Source organism: Amblyraja radiata, chromosome 32, assembly GCF_010909765.2.
Source record: "Amblyraja radiata isolate CabotCenter1 chromosome 32, sAmbRad1.1.pri, whole genome shotgun sequence".
NCBI classification, from domain to species: Eukaryota; Metazoa; Chordata; class Chondrichthyes; order Rajiformes; family Rajidae; genus Amblyraja; species Amblyraja radiata.
The window spans coordinates 12,921,520-12,941,049 of NC_045987.1; the positions used below are offsets into that span (position 1 = coordinate 12,921,520).

Here is a 19,530-nt window from a genome sequence, read left to right on the forward strand (position 1 = left end):
AGTGGTAGTGTCTCTGCCTCACAGCGCTAGAGACACAGGTTCGATCCTGACCTCGGGTGCCGTCTAGCTCAGGGAGAGCAGTACACAATAACACCTCCCACGTCCCCCGTCTATCACCTGGAACCACCAGGGCAGCAGCTCTGTATTAACATGGACGTTCCACAGTGGTGCACAGCACAGCACAATGGTGTAGCTGGTACAGCTGCTGCCTCACTGCGCAGGAGACATAGGTTCGATCCCGATCCCGGGTGCTGTCTGTGTGAAGTTTGCACGTTCTCCCTGTGACTGCCAGGGCTTCCTCTGGGCCTTCTGATTTTACTCCTACATTTTAAAGACGTGCGGGTTTAATTGGCCTTTGTAAGAGTGGATGTGAAAGTGGGTTTACTATAGAACCAGTGTGAATGGGTGATCGAGGGTCAGCATAGACTCAATGGGCTGAAGGGCCTGTTTCCATGCTATGGCGCTCAATGAATCAACAAACACATATCACCAGCAGTGCAATCACTCTGACACTAGGGAGCATGAACATGGGCATTGAACCCGTCACATGAAGGAACACTGAGCCCCTACACCCTGTATTGTCATCTGTTCTATATGGTGGCGGGTGTCACTGTTGGAATGGCTGCCTAGCAGCCTAGTTGGGCAAATGTAACCCCACCAGCAGAATCAAACCATCAGCCAACGTGCCGTCCTCATCCACGCATCTGTCTAATCTGCTGGCAAAACATATCAAAGACGTTTGCACAGATATATGGATAGGAAAGATTTGGACTCTAAACTTTAGAGGGATATGGACACTATGCAAGCAGTTGTGACTAGCCCAATATACCAACTTGGTCAACATGGACAAGGTGGGCCGAAGGGCCTGTCTTTGTGTTGAGCAGTTCCACTAATGGTAGACCGTAGAGCTCTGAGTTGCCAAGTTTTTTCTTAGAACAGGATGCTTCCCTCTTGGAGCCTTTCTGAGGATCAACTATCTTCATAGAGTTCAAGATTCAGGGTTGGGAGCAAGTTGAGTGAAAGGAATTGGGATTCACGATCCAGCCACTTCCTGCAGCACTCCAGCTCCTTGCACTGTCGAGGATGTGACGAGCCGGCACAGTGATATAACACTGACTGCCGTCAAGGGCTGGGAAGAGGCTGGATCATGAGTTTAGTAATGCTGGAACACAAATCAATTCCTTTCACAGATGTTACGTGAACAAAGACACAGCTTTACCCTCTCCCCTGCAATGTGAAGTCCATACGTTCAGCTCCGTTTAGAGGTACAATGTGGAAACAGTCCTTTTGACCCACTGAGTCCGCACCTACCAGCGCTAACTGTACATTAACACTATCCTACACACGGTAATTTTCAAATGTACCAATTAACCTATAATCCTGTACATCTTTGGAGTGTGGGAGGAAACCGGAGATCCCAGGGAAACCCACGTGGTCACGGGGAGAACATACAAACTACGTACAGACAGGATCGAACCCAGCTCCCTGGCGCTGTAAGGCAGCAACTCTATCGCTGCGCCATCGTGCCGCCAGTTCATAAGCAAAATTAGGCCATTCGGCCCATCAAATCTACTCTGCCATTCAATCATGGCCGATCTATCTTTTCCTCTCAACACCATTATCCTGCCTTCTCCACATAACCCCTGACAATCTTAGTAATGAAGAAGCTGTCAATCTCCGCCTTATAAATATTCATTGATGGTCTCCACAGCCGTCTGTGGCAATGAATTCCACAGATTCACCACCCTCTGACTAAAGACATTCCTTCTCATCTCTTTTCTAAAGGTATGTCCTATTATTTAGTGAGGGAATGTGAGCGAGTGAATGAGTGAGAGTGAGTGAGTGAGAGCGAGTGCGAGTGAGTGTGAGTGAGAGCGAGTGTGTGAATGAGAGTAGTGAGTGAGTGAGAGAGTGAGAATGAGTTTGAGTGAGAGTGTAAGAGTGAGTGAGTGTGAGAGTGAGGGTGAGAGTGAGTGTGTAAGAGTGAGTGTGAGCGAGTGAGTGAGAGTGAGCGAGTGTGAGTATGAGTGAGTGTGAGTGTGAGAGTGAGTGTGCGTGAGTGTGAGAGTGAGTGAGGGTGTGAGTGAGAGAGTGAGTGTGAGTGAGAGTATGAGTGAGTGGGTGTGAGAGTGAGTGTGAGTGAGAGAGTGAGTGATTGTGAGTGAGTGTGAGTGAGAGAGTGAGTGTGAGTGAGAGTGAGAGTGAGAGTGAGTGAGAGTGAGAGTGAGTGAGAGTGAGAGTGAGTGAGAGTGAGAGTGAGTGAGAGCGTGAGTGTGAGAGTGAGTGAGTGAGTGAGTGAGTGAGTGAGTGAGAGAGTGAGTGAGAGAGCGAGTGAGTGTGAGAGTGAGTGAGTGAGAGCGAGTGAGTGTGAGAGTGAGTGAGTGAGTGAGAGTGAGAGTGAGTGAGTGTGAGTGAGTGTGAGTGAGTGAGAGAGCGAGTGAGTGAGTGAGAGAGCGAGTGAGTGAGTGAGAGAGCGAGTGAGTGAGTGAGTGAGTGAGTGAGTGAGTGTGAGTGAGAGAGCGAGTGAGTGAGTGAGTGAGTGAGTGAGTGAGTGAGTGAGTGAGTGAGTGAGTGAGTGAGCCTAGGTGACAGTGTGGGGAACCAGAAGCAGGGTGGGGTCAGCAGAGGCCGTGCGTCTCGATGCCAATACTTACCCTGACAGCTCCTTCCGTTGGCTAGCAGTCGATAACCAGGGGGGCACAAGCACTTGTAGCTGCCCGCAGTGTTCCTGCAGTCATGTTGGCAGAAGTTCCAGGTCTGACACTCATTGATATCTACAGTAAAAGAAAAGCACACACATGCATACACACGCACACACACACACACACACACACGCACGCATGCACACACACACACGCACGCGCACACACACACACACACACACACAAATCAGCCAGTGTTGGCCACCTCAATTGACTTCAGAAAACCTCAACCACATCTTTACTGCAAGAAGAATTTTTACTTTAATTCTTTACTGTCTGACAAAGCATCGCAACCAGAAATGTCACCTATTTATGTTCTCCACAGATGCTGAAGATAGACACACAAATCTGGAGTAACTCAGTGAGTTAGGCAGCATCCCTGGAGGAACGAAATAGGTGACATTTCAGGTCAAGATCCTTCTTCAGACCTGAAACGTCACCTATTCCGTTCCTCCAGAGATGCTGCCTAACCCTGTTGAGTTACTTCAGCATTTTGAGTCCATCTTCGGTCTAAACCAGCATCTGCAGTTCCTTCCTACGCACTTTCTCCAGAGATGCTGCCTGACCCACTGAGTTACTCCAGCATTTCGTGCCTTTCTTTGGTACAAACCAGCACCTGCGCTTCCTTAGTTTTACACTTCTTTACCACTTGTTTTCTTAGCTTTGGCCTCCGGGTGTTGTGTACCAGGTTGTGATACAATTCAAACAGCGCTGTGCTTCTAAAAGATATCAGTGATTGGAGGCCCAGACCTCCCAGGCCACACTATTCTCGCTTCTACCATCAAGAAGAAGGTACAGGAGCCTGAAAAACGTGACCACCAGATTTAAGAACTTTTTTTTCCCCATCAACCATCAGGCTCTTGAACATTGCATGTTCTTATCTTATAGAAACTTATAAAATTATAAAAGGACTGGACAAGCTAGATGCAGGAAAAATGTCCCCAATGTTGGGCGAGTCCAGAACCAGGGGCCACAGTCTTAGAATAAAGGGGAGGCCATTTAAGACTGAGGTGCGAAAAAACGTTTTCACCCACAGAGTTGTGAATTTGTGGAATTCCCTGTCACAGAGGGCAGTGGAGGCCAAATCACTGGATGGATTTAAGAGAGTGTTAGATAGAGCTCTAGGGGCTAGTGGAATCAAGGGATATGGGGAGAAGGCAGGCACGGGTTATTGATTGGGGATGATCAGCCATGATCACAATGAATGGCGGTGCTGGCTCAAAGGGCCGAATGGCCTCCTCCTGAACCTATTTTCTATGTACAACACTAACCACTACCTCAGCATCTATGATTTTCTATGGACTGAGTCTTTGGTTGCATTAAGGACTTTGTTTTTTTCTTACACTAATATTATAGTCATCTATAGTTATAGTTACAGTGTAGTCATGGTTTAAACTAAACTCCATGATGAAAAACAGTTAGTTCCAACACAATGTGTCAGTTTATTCTTGGAAAGTCTGGGCCGATAGTTCACAGCTTGTGTCCCGGTTTAAAATGGTTTGCCACAGGAAGAAATCCTGGGTGATAAATAAAGTGAACGAGGCTCTGTGCCTCTGTGCCGAGCTCCAATGCAGATGCATGGGAGACCGTCTGTAAGAGCTCCATTGACAAATAGCTCCACCTGGTGGACATCAAGCCTGTGTCAGAAGGAACTGCAAATGCTGGTTTACACTGAGGATAGGCACAAAATGCTGGAGTAACTCAGCGGGTCAGGAAGCATCTCCGGAGAAAAGGAATAGGTGACGTTTTGGGTTGAGATGATCTTAAGACTGAGTCAGGGGAGAAAGAGAAACTAGAGGTATGAAAGGGTTCAGAACAAATCAGAGCCGGCACCGATGACCAAGGATGGAGTCCACAATGGTTACTAATTAAAGGTAGAGCCGCACCTGGGGACACCATCGTGGGATCCACCTTACCTTGGTCATCAGTGCCGGCTCTGATGTGTTCTGAACATTTTCATACCTCTATTTTCCCTCTCCCCTGACTCTCAGTCTGAAGCAGGGTCTCGAGCCGAAATGTCACCAATTCATTTTCTCCAGAGATGCTGCCTGACCCGCTGAGTTACTCCAGCATTTTGTGTCATACCGGTGGCTTGACCAGGAGTTGCAGGGAAGCGGATATGTTTTTCATTTCTGTCTGATGATGATTTTCTCCCAGGATAGCTGCCAGCTTTACATTCTCAGGTGCCACACACTCCTACACTACATTTGGAGCTTTGGGTCCATTTTATTATATTCATTTTTCCCCATCTTATTTTTATTCTTTTTCTTTTTAATTCCCAGTCAACCCTTTTCCTTTCTATACTTTCTTACCCCCAAATGCCCATTGTGTGGAACACGGAAATAACTGCCGTACACGCACACACCAGCAGTTATTCACAGGATGCACAAATCTCCATCTACACTTCACTCTGCCTCAGAAAAGCAGCCAACGTTATCAAAGACTTGTCTTTCTTCTCCCTGCATCCAAAGATGCAGAGAATTGAACGCGTGGACCATCAGACTCGGGAACAGCTTCTTCCCCTCTGTGATCAGGCTACTGAACAGTCCTTCCATGAGCTTGGGTACCGTCTGAATCACCTCTACCTCATTACGAATATGGGGGTCAAGGAAAGAGCATTCATGTCGCGTCCCTGTTTCCACAAATCTTTCCACCACCACGCATAAGAAGCACAAGAAGTGCAACAGACACCATTGTATGCAGATGCCAAGAAGTGTGTGCAGCTCTGGCTGAACATGTTCTAATCTTATGTGTGGACTCGACAAGAAGATGATGAATATTGTACTTTTGTTTAAGGCACTGATGCACCACAATGCTGAGAACTCCAGCCTGCACTCTCTATCTTTCTCTATGCTCCACATATCCTACTTGAAGTTGGCTTGATGGTATCTATATATAACATTATCTGATGTGATTGGATAGATGCAAAGGAAAGTTTGATACAGGTGACACTAATAATGCTAAATCTAGTGTAGCCAGGGTTTAGGGCCCAGCTCTTGACGTGGTGGCAGTCAGCCACAACCTGGACCTGCTGCAGTGTGTGTGGTGAAGAGTGTTCCAGGGAGTTGATGCTGTAATGTAGGGGAAGGTGAAGGGGAAAGTCTGAGGCCCTTCTTCAGACTAGAGTTGACTTGGCGTGACCACCTCTACGTTACACACTCTGACCTGGCCTTGTGTGACTAGGTCGATGGTCAGAGGTCAGCCTCGGTTGGCGATGATGCTAAGGAAGTGGATTCTTGTCGAACCACAAATGACTGAACCTGACTGACCATTGCTGACAGGAATACTCACCCATACACCATCTATTTCTCTCCCTGTACCCTGTGGGACAGGGCTTCCTGTTGTCCTGTACTGTAAATTCCCTGTTGGTCTGCCAGCCCAGCCAAGTGTAGAAGGGATTGACCTGGTTCTGGCCGTTCTGTTGGATGTGGCTGATCTGCCCGATGGAGACCAGTTGGGGCCTGAAGTTGATGACGGCACTGTTGTTCTGCCTCAGCTTTTCCAGCCCGGCACAAGACTTGGCATCGGCTAGCAGCTGCTTCCCCGGAGGGCACACGCACTTGTAACTGCCCGCCAGGTTGTGGCATCGGTAGCCACAGGGCTTGGGCTGCTGCTGGCACTCATCCACATCTATTGCCACAAAAGACATTGTTTAGTTTAGTTTAAGAGATACAGCGCGGGAACAGGCCCTTCGGCCCACCGAGTCCGCACTGACCCCCGCATGTTAACACTATCCTACACACACCAGGGACAACGTACATTTATACCAAACCAATCAACCTACAAACCTGTACAGCTTTGGAGTGTGGGAGGAAACTGGACATCTCTTCAGCTATTAATTGGCGTGGGAGGCTTGGTGACATCAGGTTGGAGGCAATAGGTATTGATCAATGTTAAAGACCAGAATAAGACTGGCCTGAGGTGACATCCTCTGCCTATCTGTTTAAGTTAGTCCCATATCCCTCTAAAACTTTCCCATCTACGTATCTGTCAAAATGATGTTTAAATGTTGTTATTGTACCTGTCTCAACTACTTCCTCTGTTGTGAAAATGTGCCCCTCAGCTAACTTTCCCCTCTCAACTTAAACCTATGCCTTCTAGTTCTTGATACCCTACCCTGGGTAAAGGATGGACCATTCACCCTATCAATTCCTCTCATGATTTTAAACATCTCTATACGTTCACCCCTCAACCTCCTGCACTACAAGGAATAAAGTCCCAGCCTGTCCAACCTCTCCCTGCAGCTCAGGCCCTCGAGTCCTGGCAGCAACCTCGTATAACTTCCCTGCGCTCTTTCCAGCATAACGGCATCTTTCCAACAGCAGGGTGAGCAAGACTGGACGCAATACTCCGAGTGCGGGTTCACTATCGATGGGGCTTTTACCCCCCGAGCCTGCTCTCGGCTACTCACCCAGGCACGGCCTTCCCACCCCCTGCGAGCGGTAGCCCCGGGGGCAGCTGCAGCGGTAACTGCCCACCGTGTTCTCACACTTCTGGTTGTAGCGGCACATGTGGGTCCCAACTTTGCACTCGTCGACATCTACAGACAGGAGTATTGGTCACAGAGCTGGGAGAGCAGGATATTCCGGATGCATAAGGAAGAGGAATAATCAAACGACACACACACACACACACACAATGGCTTTGGAACATCAGAGCAGGAAGGTCGTGGTGGGGTTTGTAGATAGCTGGGCTACACTGTACAGTTCTAGTGACCACACAAGAGAGGGAGCAGAGATTTACATGGGATGGAACTATCTGGTTGGGCTGCGGTTGTTTCCTTTGGACCAGGTTTAGGTTTATTATTACCGCGTGTACCGAGTTGCTGTGAAAAGCTTTGCTATCCAATCAAATCAGATAGTACCGTACATAAATCAAGCCAAGCTCAAGTACAATGGGGAGAGCAAAGGGAAAGATGGAGTGTGCAGAATATAGTTCTCAGTGTTGAGGTGTACCAACCAGTTCCACAGACAAAGTCCAATGTCTGCAATGGGATAGAGGTGAATCAGACAGTACCCAAGCTTATTGAAGGACCTGATAACAGAGGGGAAGCAGCAGTTTCTTAATCTGGTGGTGCGCGCTTTCATGCTTTGTATCTTCTGCCGGATAGGAGCAAGGAGAAGGAATGGTGCTACCACTCCGTGCATTGGGAAGGGCTCTGTACCAAGGGTTTTGGGGGGGGGGAGGCTGAGGTGGGGTACTCACCGCCACATGTTCCAGTGGGTAGCCGGATGGTGCCGCGGGGACAACTCTCGAGGCAGTGGTAGCCCCCCTCTGTGTTGCGGCATTCCTGGTCTGGGTGGCACACATTCATGTTGCATTCATTGATATCTGTGTTTGGAAAGAAAGAATCCCTCAGTGACCATCAGTTAGTTGCAGGCAATTGGGACTAGCCCACTTTGCCAACTTGGTCAGAGTGGACAAGGTGGGCCGAACGGCCTGTTTCCATGCTGTATATTCCATGACATTGTCAGAATAAGAGGTTATAATCACCATGAAAGATATAATCTAGAGAGGGCCTGTGAGGTGTTGAAGGCTATCAAAGGTTCTAACCAAAAAAAGATACAAAGTGCTGAAGTAACTCAGCGGGTTTGGCAGCTTCATTAGACTTTAGAGATATAACTCGGCCCACTGAGTCTGCGTCGACCCTATACACTAACCGACACACACTAGGGACAATTTTACAACTTACTGAAGCCAATTAACCTGCAAACCTGTACGTCATGGCGTGTGGGAGGAAACCGGAGCATCCGGATAAAACCCACATGGTCACAGGGAGAACATACAAACTCCATGCTGACAGCATCCGGAGTCAGGATCGAACCTGGGTCCCTGGCGCTGTAAGGCAGCAACTCTACAGTTGCGCTTCTCTGCTGGAAGAAATGGATAGGTGACGTTTTGGGTCAGGACCCTTATTCACTCTGTTAGGTTTGAATGGACCAGTTTGCCTTTGTTGGGGATTCCAGATTTAGGGATCACCAGTACATCCTGATTGCAGAACAACTTCTTTAGTCAGAGAGTGGTTAGAATATAGAACTCACCAGCACAAAAGAGAGTTGTACTAATGGATTCCCAGGATAAACACACGAGGGGAATAGTTTTAGAAGAATATATTGATAGGAAGGTGGGTGGAGGCTTATGAGGAGCATAAACTCTGGCATGGACCACAGGCTCCCAAAGAAGTAACGGATTTGTAGGTTAATTGGCATGGGTTTGTATACTTGGTAAAAGTGAAAATTGTCCCTAGTATGTGTTGGCTTGTGCTAATGTGCGAGGATTGCTGATCAGTGCGGACTCGGTGGGCCGAAGGGCCTGTTTCCACGCTGTATCACTAAAACTACAAACTAAAACTAAAAGCCGAATGAAAGCGAGAATTTGGGCGAGGGAACAGATACTCACCGACACAGCGCTGGGCCAAGAGCTGGAAGCCAGCCTCGCACGCACACCAGTAGGTGCCAATGGCATTGAGGCAACGCTGATGACAAGGAGGGCTGCTTGACTCCTTGCACTCGTCAACATCTAGAAGGGAAAATACAAAGAGAAATAGACTTTAAAATCTACTTTGGTGTTGACCCATGTCAGTGGCTGCCGAGGACAGGAGCGGAGCTCAATAATCTCAGATAGGACAGGGATGGGGCATCAGAACAGGCTCATGTGCAAAGAGGGAGGAGAGAACTATATCAGATGAATATCTTCCTTGATCAACTGGGGATTATCTAATGGATATGCTTCTCAGACACATGAGGTCCAGGGCCAGGATTGGGTGTGACGTTTCTCATGACAGGATAACCCTGGTTCTGTTAACATTTGAAAAGGTACGCAACACAAGAGAAAACCAAAGATCATTGCATGCAATCAACGTCTTAATAAAGTCTGCTTTATCTCTTAGTTGGGGGTCAAGGAAAGGGCGTTCATGTCGCGGCCCTGTTTCCACCAATCTTTCCACCACCACGCTCAAGAAGCACAAGAAGCGACAAGACAGACACCATTGTATGCAGATGCTCTCTAGTTGGTGATAGGATGATTCAGTTGTTCCTGTCCCTGAAGCTGGAGGTGTGCATCATATCTGGTATCAGGAGGTATCTGGAGAATCTGTAGATATCTCGTGGTAATGTTGGGTAGCTGTCTCACCTCCGTGTTAGCATTTGAGCCTTCCGGTCCCACGCCAGTGAGCTGGGCCCCAGGGAAGTATTGAGGGTCAGCAGTCTTACAGGAGCCACTATAATTTCCGGTCTGCCTCATCAGCTGAATGGGGTGGGGAGTTTCCCCATGTTTCACGGGAATATTCACCCCACAATCAATATCACAAAGCATCGATTATATAGCCATTATTTTTAACTGCAGGAGCTTTCAGTGCTCTCCTTAACTGATGGACTTCCAACATGATGATGATGATGATGGTGATGATACTTAATTGTCATTTGTACCGAGCTAGGTACAGTGTAATACAAAGTACACAAAAGAGTTATCACAAAGGTGCCGACAAAGTTACAAAACGTACTCATCCCTTCTTTGTATCTCCGGGTCCCTCTGAGTTCTCGACAGCCACCCCTCACCGGATCCCCATTTCAGGATTGAATCTTAAAAGGACTTTATTGGCTGCCAAGCACATTGCAATGTCCAGGAGTTATGAAAGGCACCGCACATGTTTCACTCTCTCATCCTTGCAAAGTTCAGTTGCACGCTGTAGATTTTCACCAATGTGTTACTTTGTGAGTCGAGGAGGTTTAATCAATGTTAATTGTGACCTCCTCGCAACGGGTGAGAGCGATATCTCACCTCAGACAGGAGAAATGTGGATATCAAGTGAGGAGGAGAGAAAGGGAGAGATGTGGGGGAGGAAGGAAGAGGGCGCGGATGAAAAAGAGAGGAGGAAATGGCAGAGAGAGGGACATGGCAGCAGGGATGGGATATGGTACAGGAGAAGTGCAATGGAGGAGGGGCAGGGACATGGAGGTGGGGGAAAGGGTAAGAGAAGGGAAAGGATAGAAGGGGAAGAACAAGGAGAGGAGGGTGGGATGCTGACCCACACTCATCATTGGTCATGAGGGGAAGGTGTGTGTAGGCAGTGGACAAGTTCATAAGTTCTGGGAGCGGAATTAGGCCATTCGGCCCATCAAGTCTAGTCCGCCATTCTACATGGCTGGTCCCATTGTTCTATGACACAGTACATCACCTCACCAGTTGGTTACCAGTGGGTTAACTTTCCCTGACAGACGACTAATCCTCTAACATTGTTGCCATGCCAAGCGGAGTCCCAGTACCTTCACAGCCAGGTCCTTTCGTAGATCGCCTGAAGCCAATTCCACAATGGACCATGCAGCGGTATGAACCTGCCTCGTTCTGACAGTCTTGACCAAAGTGACACGTGTGCGTCCCGAGCTGGCACTCATCAAAATCTGCCAAGTAAATAGAAAAGGTATACATCAAAGGAAGAGAATGCTGATGAGAGGGTAGAGTTGGAGGAGGCTGGGATTAACACCAGCACACACCGATTGACTGGTTCCTCTGCTACAAGTTCTATGCCATTGCCGGTTAGGGACCCTTGTCTTAGCACCATGGGCTCTTTCTCCTGCCCAAGGCACTCATTAGTGAGAACTGTCATTGGATAGAGGTCTTCAGTGCCACGGGTAATTCTCACTCTCATCTGAAAGTCTGTGGACAGAGGAGGTGAACATACCAAGAACACAAGAGCAGCTGCTGAAGACCAATGTGTGTGAGTACGTTGATGGGAACAGACATGACAAAGGATCAACACACTGACCTCAGGGGAAATCCAGATTTTCTGCAGAAATAAAAGGAAGCAAGAGGCAGATGTGACCAGATTAGATGAGTCATCTTGGTCAGCATGGATGTTGGGCCGAAGGGCCGATGTCAGTGCTGTGTGACTCTATGTAGGAAGAGGAATAGGCCTCTAAGCCTCTCGTGTCTACTCTGCCAGAGCATGAGATTTTGGATGATCCCTTGATTTGTACGGGTGAGAGGTGTTATGGGGAGAAGGCAGGAGAATGGGGAAAGGGGTTAGATCAGCCATGATTAAATGTGTTTTACTTGGGCAGTTTACACCCCAGCGGTATGAAATGTACTTCTCTAACTGCAAGTAACCCTTGCTTTCCTTCTCTCTCCATCCCTCCCCCTTCCCAGTTCTCCGACCAGTCTTACTGTCTCAGACTACTCTAGATCTCTGTTTGCTTTGTTGTTACCTTCTCCCAGCCATTTCCTATCGCTACATTTCCCTTGAACGCCATTCCCTTTGTCCTATTTTCACACCTTACACTTCCTTATCTATGTCTCTCCCTCTCCCCTGATATCAGTCTGAAGATGGGCCTCGACACGAAATGTCAACCATTCATTCTCTCCAGACATGCTGCATTGCCCCGCTGAGTTACTCCAGCATTTTGTGTCTTTCTTCGGTTTAAACCAGCATCTGCAGTTCCTTCCAACACATTGAATGGTGTAGACCTGATGGGCCGAATGGCCTGATTCTGCTTCCATCACTTATGAACTTAAGATCCATCACCCCAGTGCCACTGTCTCCATATCCCTATTCCCTACCTCAGTCTGGCCTCGAGTAATGGGGACTTCATTCCTCAGACGAATAGTTCATCTTTTGCACACAGCTTTAGGCAGGAGAGGCAGGAGACATGTCGTTTTAGAATTGTGGTAGACTCTGGGAGAATTTCACAATTGAATATGAAAAGCTGACCTCGAGGCAACTGCAGATCCATCCAACGACCTTTTCTATTTTTATTTAATGTAAGCCTCCGTGACAACTAGAACCTACCTGCACAGTACGAGTCTGAATCCAGTACAAATCCCTCGGGACACCGATCTCCTTTGGAGTCTGAAACATTCAGCAAGAGAGATTCAGCAACAGGCAATCAGTGAGAAATCCAGTCGTGAAAAGAATGATTTAAACACCTCCCGATGTGTGATTTATTTGCACTTTCTTTACCATCCCCGCTCATATCCCTGGTTGGGGAAGATTCGTTTTTCAAGCATTTAACTCGCCATAGAGTCGTAGAGCTGTGCAACAAGTAAACAGGTCCTTCAGCCCACTTTGCCCATGCTGACCAACTTGGCATATTGACCTAGTCCCACTTGCTTGCATTTGGCCCAGAGCACTCTTAAACCTATCCTATCCATATACCTATCCGAGTGTAGACAAAATTGCTGGGGAAACTCAGCGGGTGCGGCAGCATCTATGGAGCGAAGGAAATAGGCAACGTTTCGTGCCGAAACGTTGCCTATTTCCTTCGCTCCATAGATGCTGTTGCACCAGCTGAGTTTCCCCAACAATTTTGTCTACCTTCGATTTTCCAGCATCTGCAGTTCCTTCTTGAACATACTACCTATCCGAGTGTGTTCTAAAAGTCATAATGGTGTCTGCTTCTTTAGGTTCCTCCGGAAGCTCATCCACATATGGACGACCCACTGAGAGGAGAGGACCCAGGGAAAGAATCTCAAAGGAATTCTGCTCCGAGGGGTTTCTGACTCCACCAAAAATCTATTATACATTTTCCTTGATCTCCATTCCCTTTGCCCTGTTTTTACACCTTCACACTTCCTTATCTATCTATCTATCTCCCTCCCACCCCTAACGTAGTCTGAAGAAGGGTCTCGACCCGAAACGTCACCCATTCCTTCTCTCCAGAGATGCTGCCTGTCCTGCTGAGTTACTCCAGCATTTTGAGTCTATCTTGGGTTCCACCAAAAAGAAGACCTGATGTTAAGAATCCATCAATTGACAGCCCACGGCAATCTTGCCTTGAGATTTGCCAGCAGGAGACACTCAAAGCAGAGGGAAATGGTAGGATTATGAGTTGCAGTGAGGTGTGCCCCAGAGTCCTGGCCAATACTGGCCGTTCCCTCAGCTGGAATCAATGGAGCTGGGGATCTGCCCTACTGCTGTTTGTGACCTTGGTGCTTGCAGTCTGGCTGCTATTTCCTCCTATGTTAATTCAAGGGCTGAAAGGCAATTTGGGATGCCCTGAGAGCATGAGAGACAGGGTATAGAAATGTTATCTCTCTTCCTTTCTAATAGAGTATGCAGACAACTCTGAGGCTAAGTTTTCTTGACGTTGTAGATTCATTTACCAGACCATATGAGAGATAGGCCTAACATTCAACATCTAGAAGAATCAGGTTCCATCCCCAGCCTTTTCCCGCTGCATGGTGCTGCCCATCGTCAATAAAGGTCAATAGTGAAAAGCTTGGACCACTTCCCATATCGTTGGACACACCCCTCAGCAGAGCTGCCAGAGACACCAATGATGTGATTGACCATTGAAGGGATCCACAGGGGGCACTGCCTCAATAAGGCAGCTAATATCATCAAAGACCCACACCACTCTGGCAACGTTCCCATCTCACTTCCGCCATCGGGGAGAAAGTATACAGGAGGAGCCAGAAAACCGTGACTTCAATGTTCAAGAACAGATTCTTCCCACAACTATTTTTCTCTTGAACACTGCCTAACACATCTCAGCAATTATGATCTTTTATCGACTGTTTCTTTGGTTGCATTCTGGACTTTGATTTTGCACTATTAATGTTACCTAGAATTAAGTTTAATTTTGTTTATTGTTTACTTATATACTGTGTGTTTTGTGTTTACAGGCCTGTTAAGCTGCAGCAAGAAAGAATCTTACTATTCAATCAGTCTGAAGAAGGGTTTCGGCCCGAAACATTGCCTATTTCCTTTGCTCCATAGATGCTGCTGCACCCGCTGAGTTTCTCCAGCATTTTTGTGTACCTTCTTATTATTCAATTGTTGATACATATGACAATTAAACACTCTTGACTCTTGCCCGCTATATTCCACACACCACAGCAGAATTATGGTTGTAGACCTCAGACCTGCACAAAACGCGTGGCCCTAGTGGGAAGCAGGAGCCTAGGAAGCCCCCAACTAATACTGAGACTTTCTATTTTAGTGGACTTCAGGGGAAAACTAACACAAAGAGAAAATGCCAGATATTTAGAGAGACAATTAGATGACAGTTTCTATTCACCTTTCCTGAAGGAGGTTGTGATGTGGAAGCTCAGCTCCTCTGTTGCTTCGGAATAGTAGACAGAGATATACTCAGCCTTCAGGATCTGTAGGACAGAGGTCTGGCGGCCCAGTGTAGATTCATACACAATGGTGTGGTTGCATTGAAAGGAAATGGGCGAGCCGTCTTGGAGGAGCATTTGGTTCGACCAGCCGTAGAGTTGCCCAGGGCCGATCTGAATGTACCTTTCACTGAAGTCCTATGTTAAAACAAGGAAGACCAGAATTAATCCAGCCTGATATTCAGAAGCACATGAAGCACATTCAACAGGTATTCGTGGAGTTCAGGTTTTCTGTTGCGGTCAGTTCCACCAAGAATGAACACCTTCTATAGATTGGGCCAAGCAAACATTTAAATTAGAGAGCAGGTATCTCTTCAGCCTTGTCAGACATTTAATGATGTGATTGTAAACTTAACTCCATATTCATGTCCATTAATAATGCCGTAGTCAAACAGCACGGAAACAGGTCCTTTGGCTCAACTTATCCAATGCCAACCAAGATGCTGCAAATAAAATCACCCCCTCACCTATGTGTACTCCAACCAACATTTTTCACACAGAGAGTGGTGAATCTCTGGAATTCTCTGCCACAGAAGGTAGTTGAGGCCAGTTCATTGGCTATATTTAAGAGGGAGTTAGATGTGGCCCTTGTGGCTAAATGGATCAGGAGGTCTGGAGAGAAGGCAGGTACAGGATACTGAGTTGGATGATCAGCCATGATAATATTGAATGGCGGTGCAGGCTCGAAGGGCCGAATAGCATACTCCTGCACCTATTTTCTATGTTTCTATGGACGGTTAGTTACTGACTGATGGGACTAGCTTAGATGGGGCATCTTGGTTGGCATGGATGGGTTGGGCCGAAGGGCTTGTTTCTGTGCTCCATGACTCGATGAAGCCAACCACATTCAGAATAATACTGAAGAAACTTTCTTCATTCCCAGGATTTGATCACTATTGGCAATATCAGCATTTATCACCCAGCACTACCTCCCTGTGGATGTAATTAAGATTCAACCACACAGGAGAGTGTGATCAATACAGGCCTGGTAGCTACGGCCAATATTAGTGACCTGACAATGCAGTGGCTGCATGCTTATTGTTCCAGCTTCTCGCATTTTAATTCCAGGTTAATTTAATTACTGGAACTTAAAACTCCCAGTGCATTAGTGGGATGTGAAATCTCTGAATCAGTTGTTGGAAACTCTGGTTGCTAGTGCAGTCATTTGACCACAGTGTTGAGAACAGCTGATAGTTGGAGAACGTTGGATTTGGGATTGAGAAATACTCAAGGAAAAGGGCTACAGCTATGGACAAGGAGGACCAAAGGGCCTGTTTCCATGCTGTGCTATGACTCCATGTCTATGACCAGATGCTTTGAAGCAGGTCTCAGTACAATTACATTTAAAGTTAACATTTTCCATGCAGGACGGAGAAAATGCCTGAAATTTGTTCTGAAACACAATGTGATCAATGACAAATAGAGAACATTGTGTTATTAACTGTGAAAGGGTGCAAGTAACATCAGCAGGAGGGTTAAAGAGATATACTCGCCTTCACAGTGATGTCTGCACTTGCTAGTATTCTGGGGACATTCCCATTGATCACAATGTCGAACAGGAGCACTCCCTCTGCATCCACGCCACGGGAGACGTGCGTCATTCGGAGGACTTCACCTGAGCATCGGAAAAATGTTTCAGTTCCAACATCTTCATGAGCACTCAGTGTAAGGGACCCTATCTCACTTTAATACCCAGCCTTTGTTATAAAATGTGGCCTGTTGTTAGCTGCAAGGGCCATCTGCGTGACGCGCAAATGATGCCCGAGTGGGACAGGCCCCTCACTCTTCACATCCAAATGAGGCAGAGTTTCTCTCAAGAACTGTCACTAAGCAGGGAACATTTCCAAGGATGTTGCCGGGATTCAAGGGCCTGAACTACAAGGAGGGGTTGGGTAGGCTAGGACTTTATTCCGTGGAGCGCAGGAGGCTGAAGGGTGATCTTATAGAGGGGTATAAAATCCTGAGGGGAACAGACAGGGGAAAGCACACTTTCACCCAGAGTAGGGGATAAGAATAATAGAGGACATAGGTTTAAGATGAGAGGGGAAAGATTTAATAGGAACCCAATTGGTACATTTTTCACACAGGGAGTGGTGGGTATAAGAAACGGAAAGGTAGTCGAGGCTGGTACTACAACAGCATTTAAAAAATATTTGGACAGGTACGTGGAAGGGAAAGGTTTAGTGGTCTGCATTGGCAAGTTAGCATTTCTATGCTGTATGGCTCCGTAACAGGTGCCAACTATGGGTCGCAGGCACTCACCTGTAGCAAACTCCACTTGTGATTCCTGCCTGAAAACCCCCTTTGTCAGTGAGAACCCGTTTGCGGTTCCTGGTGCTGGGTTGGCGACTGACCAGTAAATCGGGGTGAAGGTGGAGGCCAACACCCGTATCAGAGGGCCTAGAACAAGGGGATAACAAGGAGGCACAGTCAGAGGAGTAACACCAAACACATGCTGTCTAGTAAAGCAATAGTTTCAAAAGATGAACAATGAATAACAAAATGGCATCAGTGGGGGGGAAACCACAATTGACGTGTTAGATAAGTTACTGAACAGGGTGCAGAAGAGGTTTACCAGAATGCTGCCTAGATTAAGGGGTATCAGCCACAAGGAGAGGTCAGACACACTTGAATTATTTTCTCTTCAACACCGGAGATTGAGGGGAGACCTGAGAGATGTCTATACAATTATGAGACACAAAGATAGGGTAGAGAGGCAGAACCGATTCCTTGGGGTGGGAATAGCAAATATTAGAGGACATATCTTTAAGGTGAGAGGAGAAAAGTTTTAAGGAGACGTGCAGGAGAAATGGTTGGTGCCTGGAACGTGTTGCCGGGGGTGGCGGTGGAGGCAAATATGATAGTGGCATTTAAGGGGCTTTTGGATAGGCATGTGGATATGCAGGGAATGATTGGACATGGAGGCAGAGGAGATTAGTTTATCTTGGCTTTATGTTCAGTACGTACATTGTGGGCCGAAGGGCCTGTTGCTTTGCAGCACTGTTCTATGTTATTATTAGTACACATTGACCAGGTTTCCTTGTCACAGGAACCATGACTATGATCCCGGCGTAACATTGGGTTTGGGTAAGAAGCATAATTTCCTCATGCAATCCAAGCCCGATGTTGGACATTGCAGGTCCTGTGTCAGTCTCGCATCCGGGGTGGATTTGACACCAAATCAAGAAACTTCAGAAAAAGTTGGAGGAACAATTGGTAAGAGATGTCTCTCGCGGGTCAAAACCAGAGTGGGATGTGGCGGTGGTCAGCTTGATGAGGATCAGGCAACTGATTGAGATAAGAGTAAATGATGTAGGAAGTGGCTGACAGGGAGGCACAATGCCAGTGACATCCATCCCCCACCAACCACACCATACCAACCGATTGTGACGGGCAGGTTCTGGATGATGGCCTGAACACTTGTGATGCCGGTGGCCGAGTTCTCCGTCACGTTAGCGTCCAGGAATGCGACTCCAAATTCCTTGTCGTTGATAATTCCGATCAGGCTTCCTCTGGCTCTCCCAGGTACACCTGCAACAATGGACAGGTCTGGTTAGTCTATTTTTAAGAGCCCTATCTAGCTCTCTCTTGAAAGCATCCAGAGAACCTGCCTCTGAGGCAGAGAATTCCACAGACTCACCACTCTCTGTGAGAAAAAGTGTTTCCTCGGCTCCGTTCTAAATGGCTTACTCCTTATTCTTAAACTGTGGCCCCTGGTTCTGGACTCCCCCAACATCGGGAACATGTTTCCCGCCTCTAGCGTGTCCAAGACCTTAACAATCTTATATGAGTGAATGTAAAAGTGAGATAATATAGAACCAGTGTGAATGGGCGATCGATGGTCGGCGTGCACATGGTGGGTTAAAGAGTTGTTTCTATGTTGCATCTTTCAACCAAAACACCGCTTGCTTTGAAACCAGTCCTGCCTCACTGCCCCACAGACAGAGGAAGCGTTGTACACCCTTGTCACACAAGAGTTGAAGCTGTTGATAACCATGTTCACTATCTGTGATACCAGGCCCCCCCCCCACCGCTCTCTCTCACACACACCTGCGCACGGGTCCAGGCCGCAGCTGCCGGTGTCCGAGTTATCGCCAGGGCAGGATTTGCCGTTGCCGTTGGGGGCAGGGCTGTTGCACCTCCGTTCTCTCAGCCGCTTGCCCTCGCCACAGGATGCCGAACACTCACTCCACGGCTGCCAGGAGCTCCACCCGCCATTCACTGCCACAGACAAGGCCAATGCAATCAGCGATTCATGGCGTGGCCAAGGAGAGAGAGAGAGAGAGAGAGTCATTCAGCACGGAAACAGCCATTCCTCAGCCCACTTGCCCAGCTGAACAAGTATTTTTAAGGCAGAGACTGACAGATTCTTGATTTGTAAAGGTGTCGGTTATGGGGAAAAAGGCAGGATATTGGGGTTGAGAGGGAAAGATAGATCAGCCATGATTGAATGCAGGAGTAGACTCGATGGGCCAAATGGCCTGATTCTGCATTGATGACTTATGAACGTATCAAGATCCTGCTATCATTGCTGATAATCATCTTCTGTGATACCACCCACTTTTAGTTCCATCTGCAAGCTTATTAATAATGCTTTGTACATTCTCATCCAAATCGTTGATATAAACCACAAACACCAATGGGGTCAGCATTGATCCCTGGAGACCAACACTTCAAAGGCAGTTGGAAAAAACAACCTTCCACCAGCACCCTC

The 19,530-nt window shown here is 47.4% G+C and overlaps 1 protein-coding gene across 4 annotated transcripts in view; it reads right to left on the minus strand.

The window, feature by feature from the left end:
- hmcn2 (hemicentin 2) overlaps window positions 1–19,530 on the minus strand; it is a 247,232-nt gene that overhangs the window by 4,254 nt on the left and 223,448 nt on the right. For 3 of the 4 annotated variants that reach the window (XM_033049217.1, XM_033049218.1, XM_033049216.1), the window contains 12 exons: window positions 18,867–19,037; window positions 18,198–18,347; window positions 17,079–17,216; window positions 16,310–16,431; window positions 14,717–14,954; window positions 12,487–12,546; window positions 10,967–11,101; window positions 9,102–9,221; window positions 7,908–8,033; window positions 7,114–7,242; window positions 5,994–6,332; window positions 2,655–2,774 (listed from right to left, as the gene is read on the minus strand). In XM_033049217.1, coding sequence (XP_032905108.1) covers window positions 2,655–2,774; window positions 5,994–6,332; window positions 7,114–7,242; window positions 7,908–8,033; window positions 9,102–9,221; window positions 10,967–11,101; window positions 12,487–12,546; window positions 14,717–14,954; window positions 16,310–16,431; window positions 17,079–17,216; window positions 18,198–18,347; window positions 18,867–19,037 — 1,848 coding nt within the window. The remainder of the gene's footprint in view (window positions 1–2,654; window positions 2,775–5,993; window positions 6,333–7,113; window positions 7,243–7,907; window positions 8,034–9,101; window positions 9,222–10,966; window positions 11,102–12,486; window positions 12,547–14,716; window positions 14,955–16,309; window positions 16,432–17,078; window positions 17,217–18,197; window positions 18,348–18,866; window positions 19,038–19,530) is intronic. The other variant, XM_033049219.1, reaches the window with a different exon arrangement.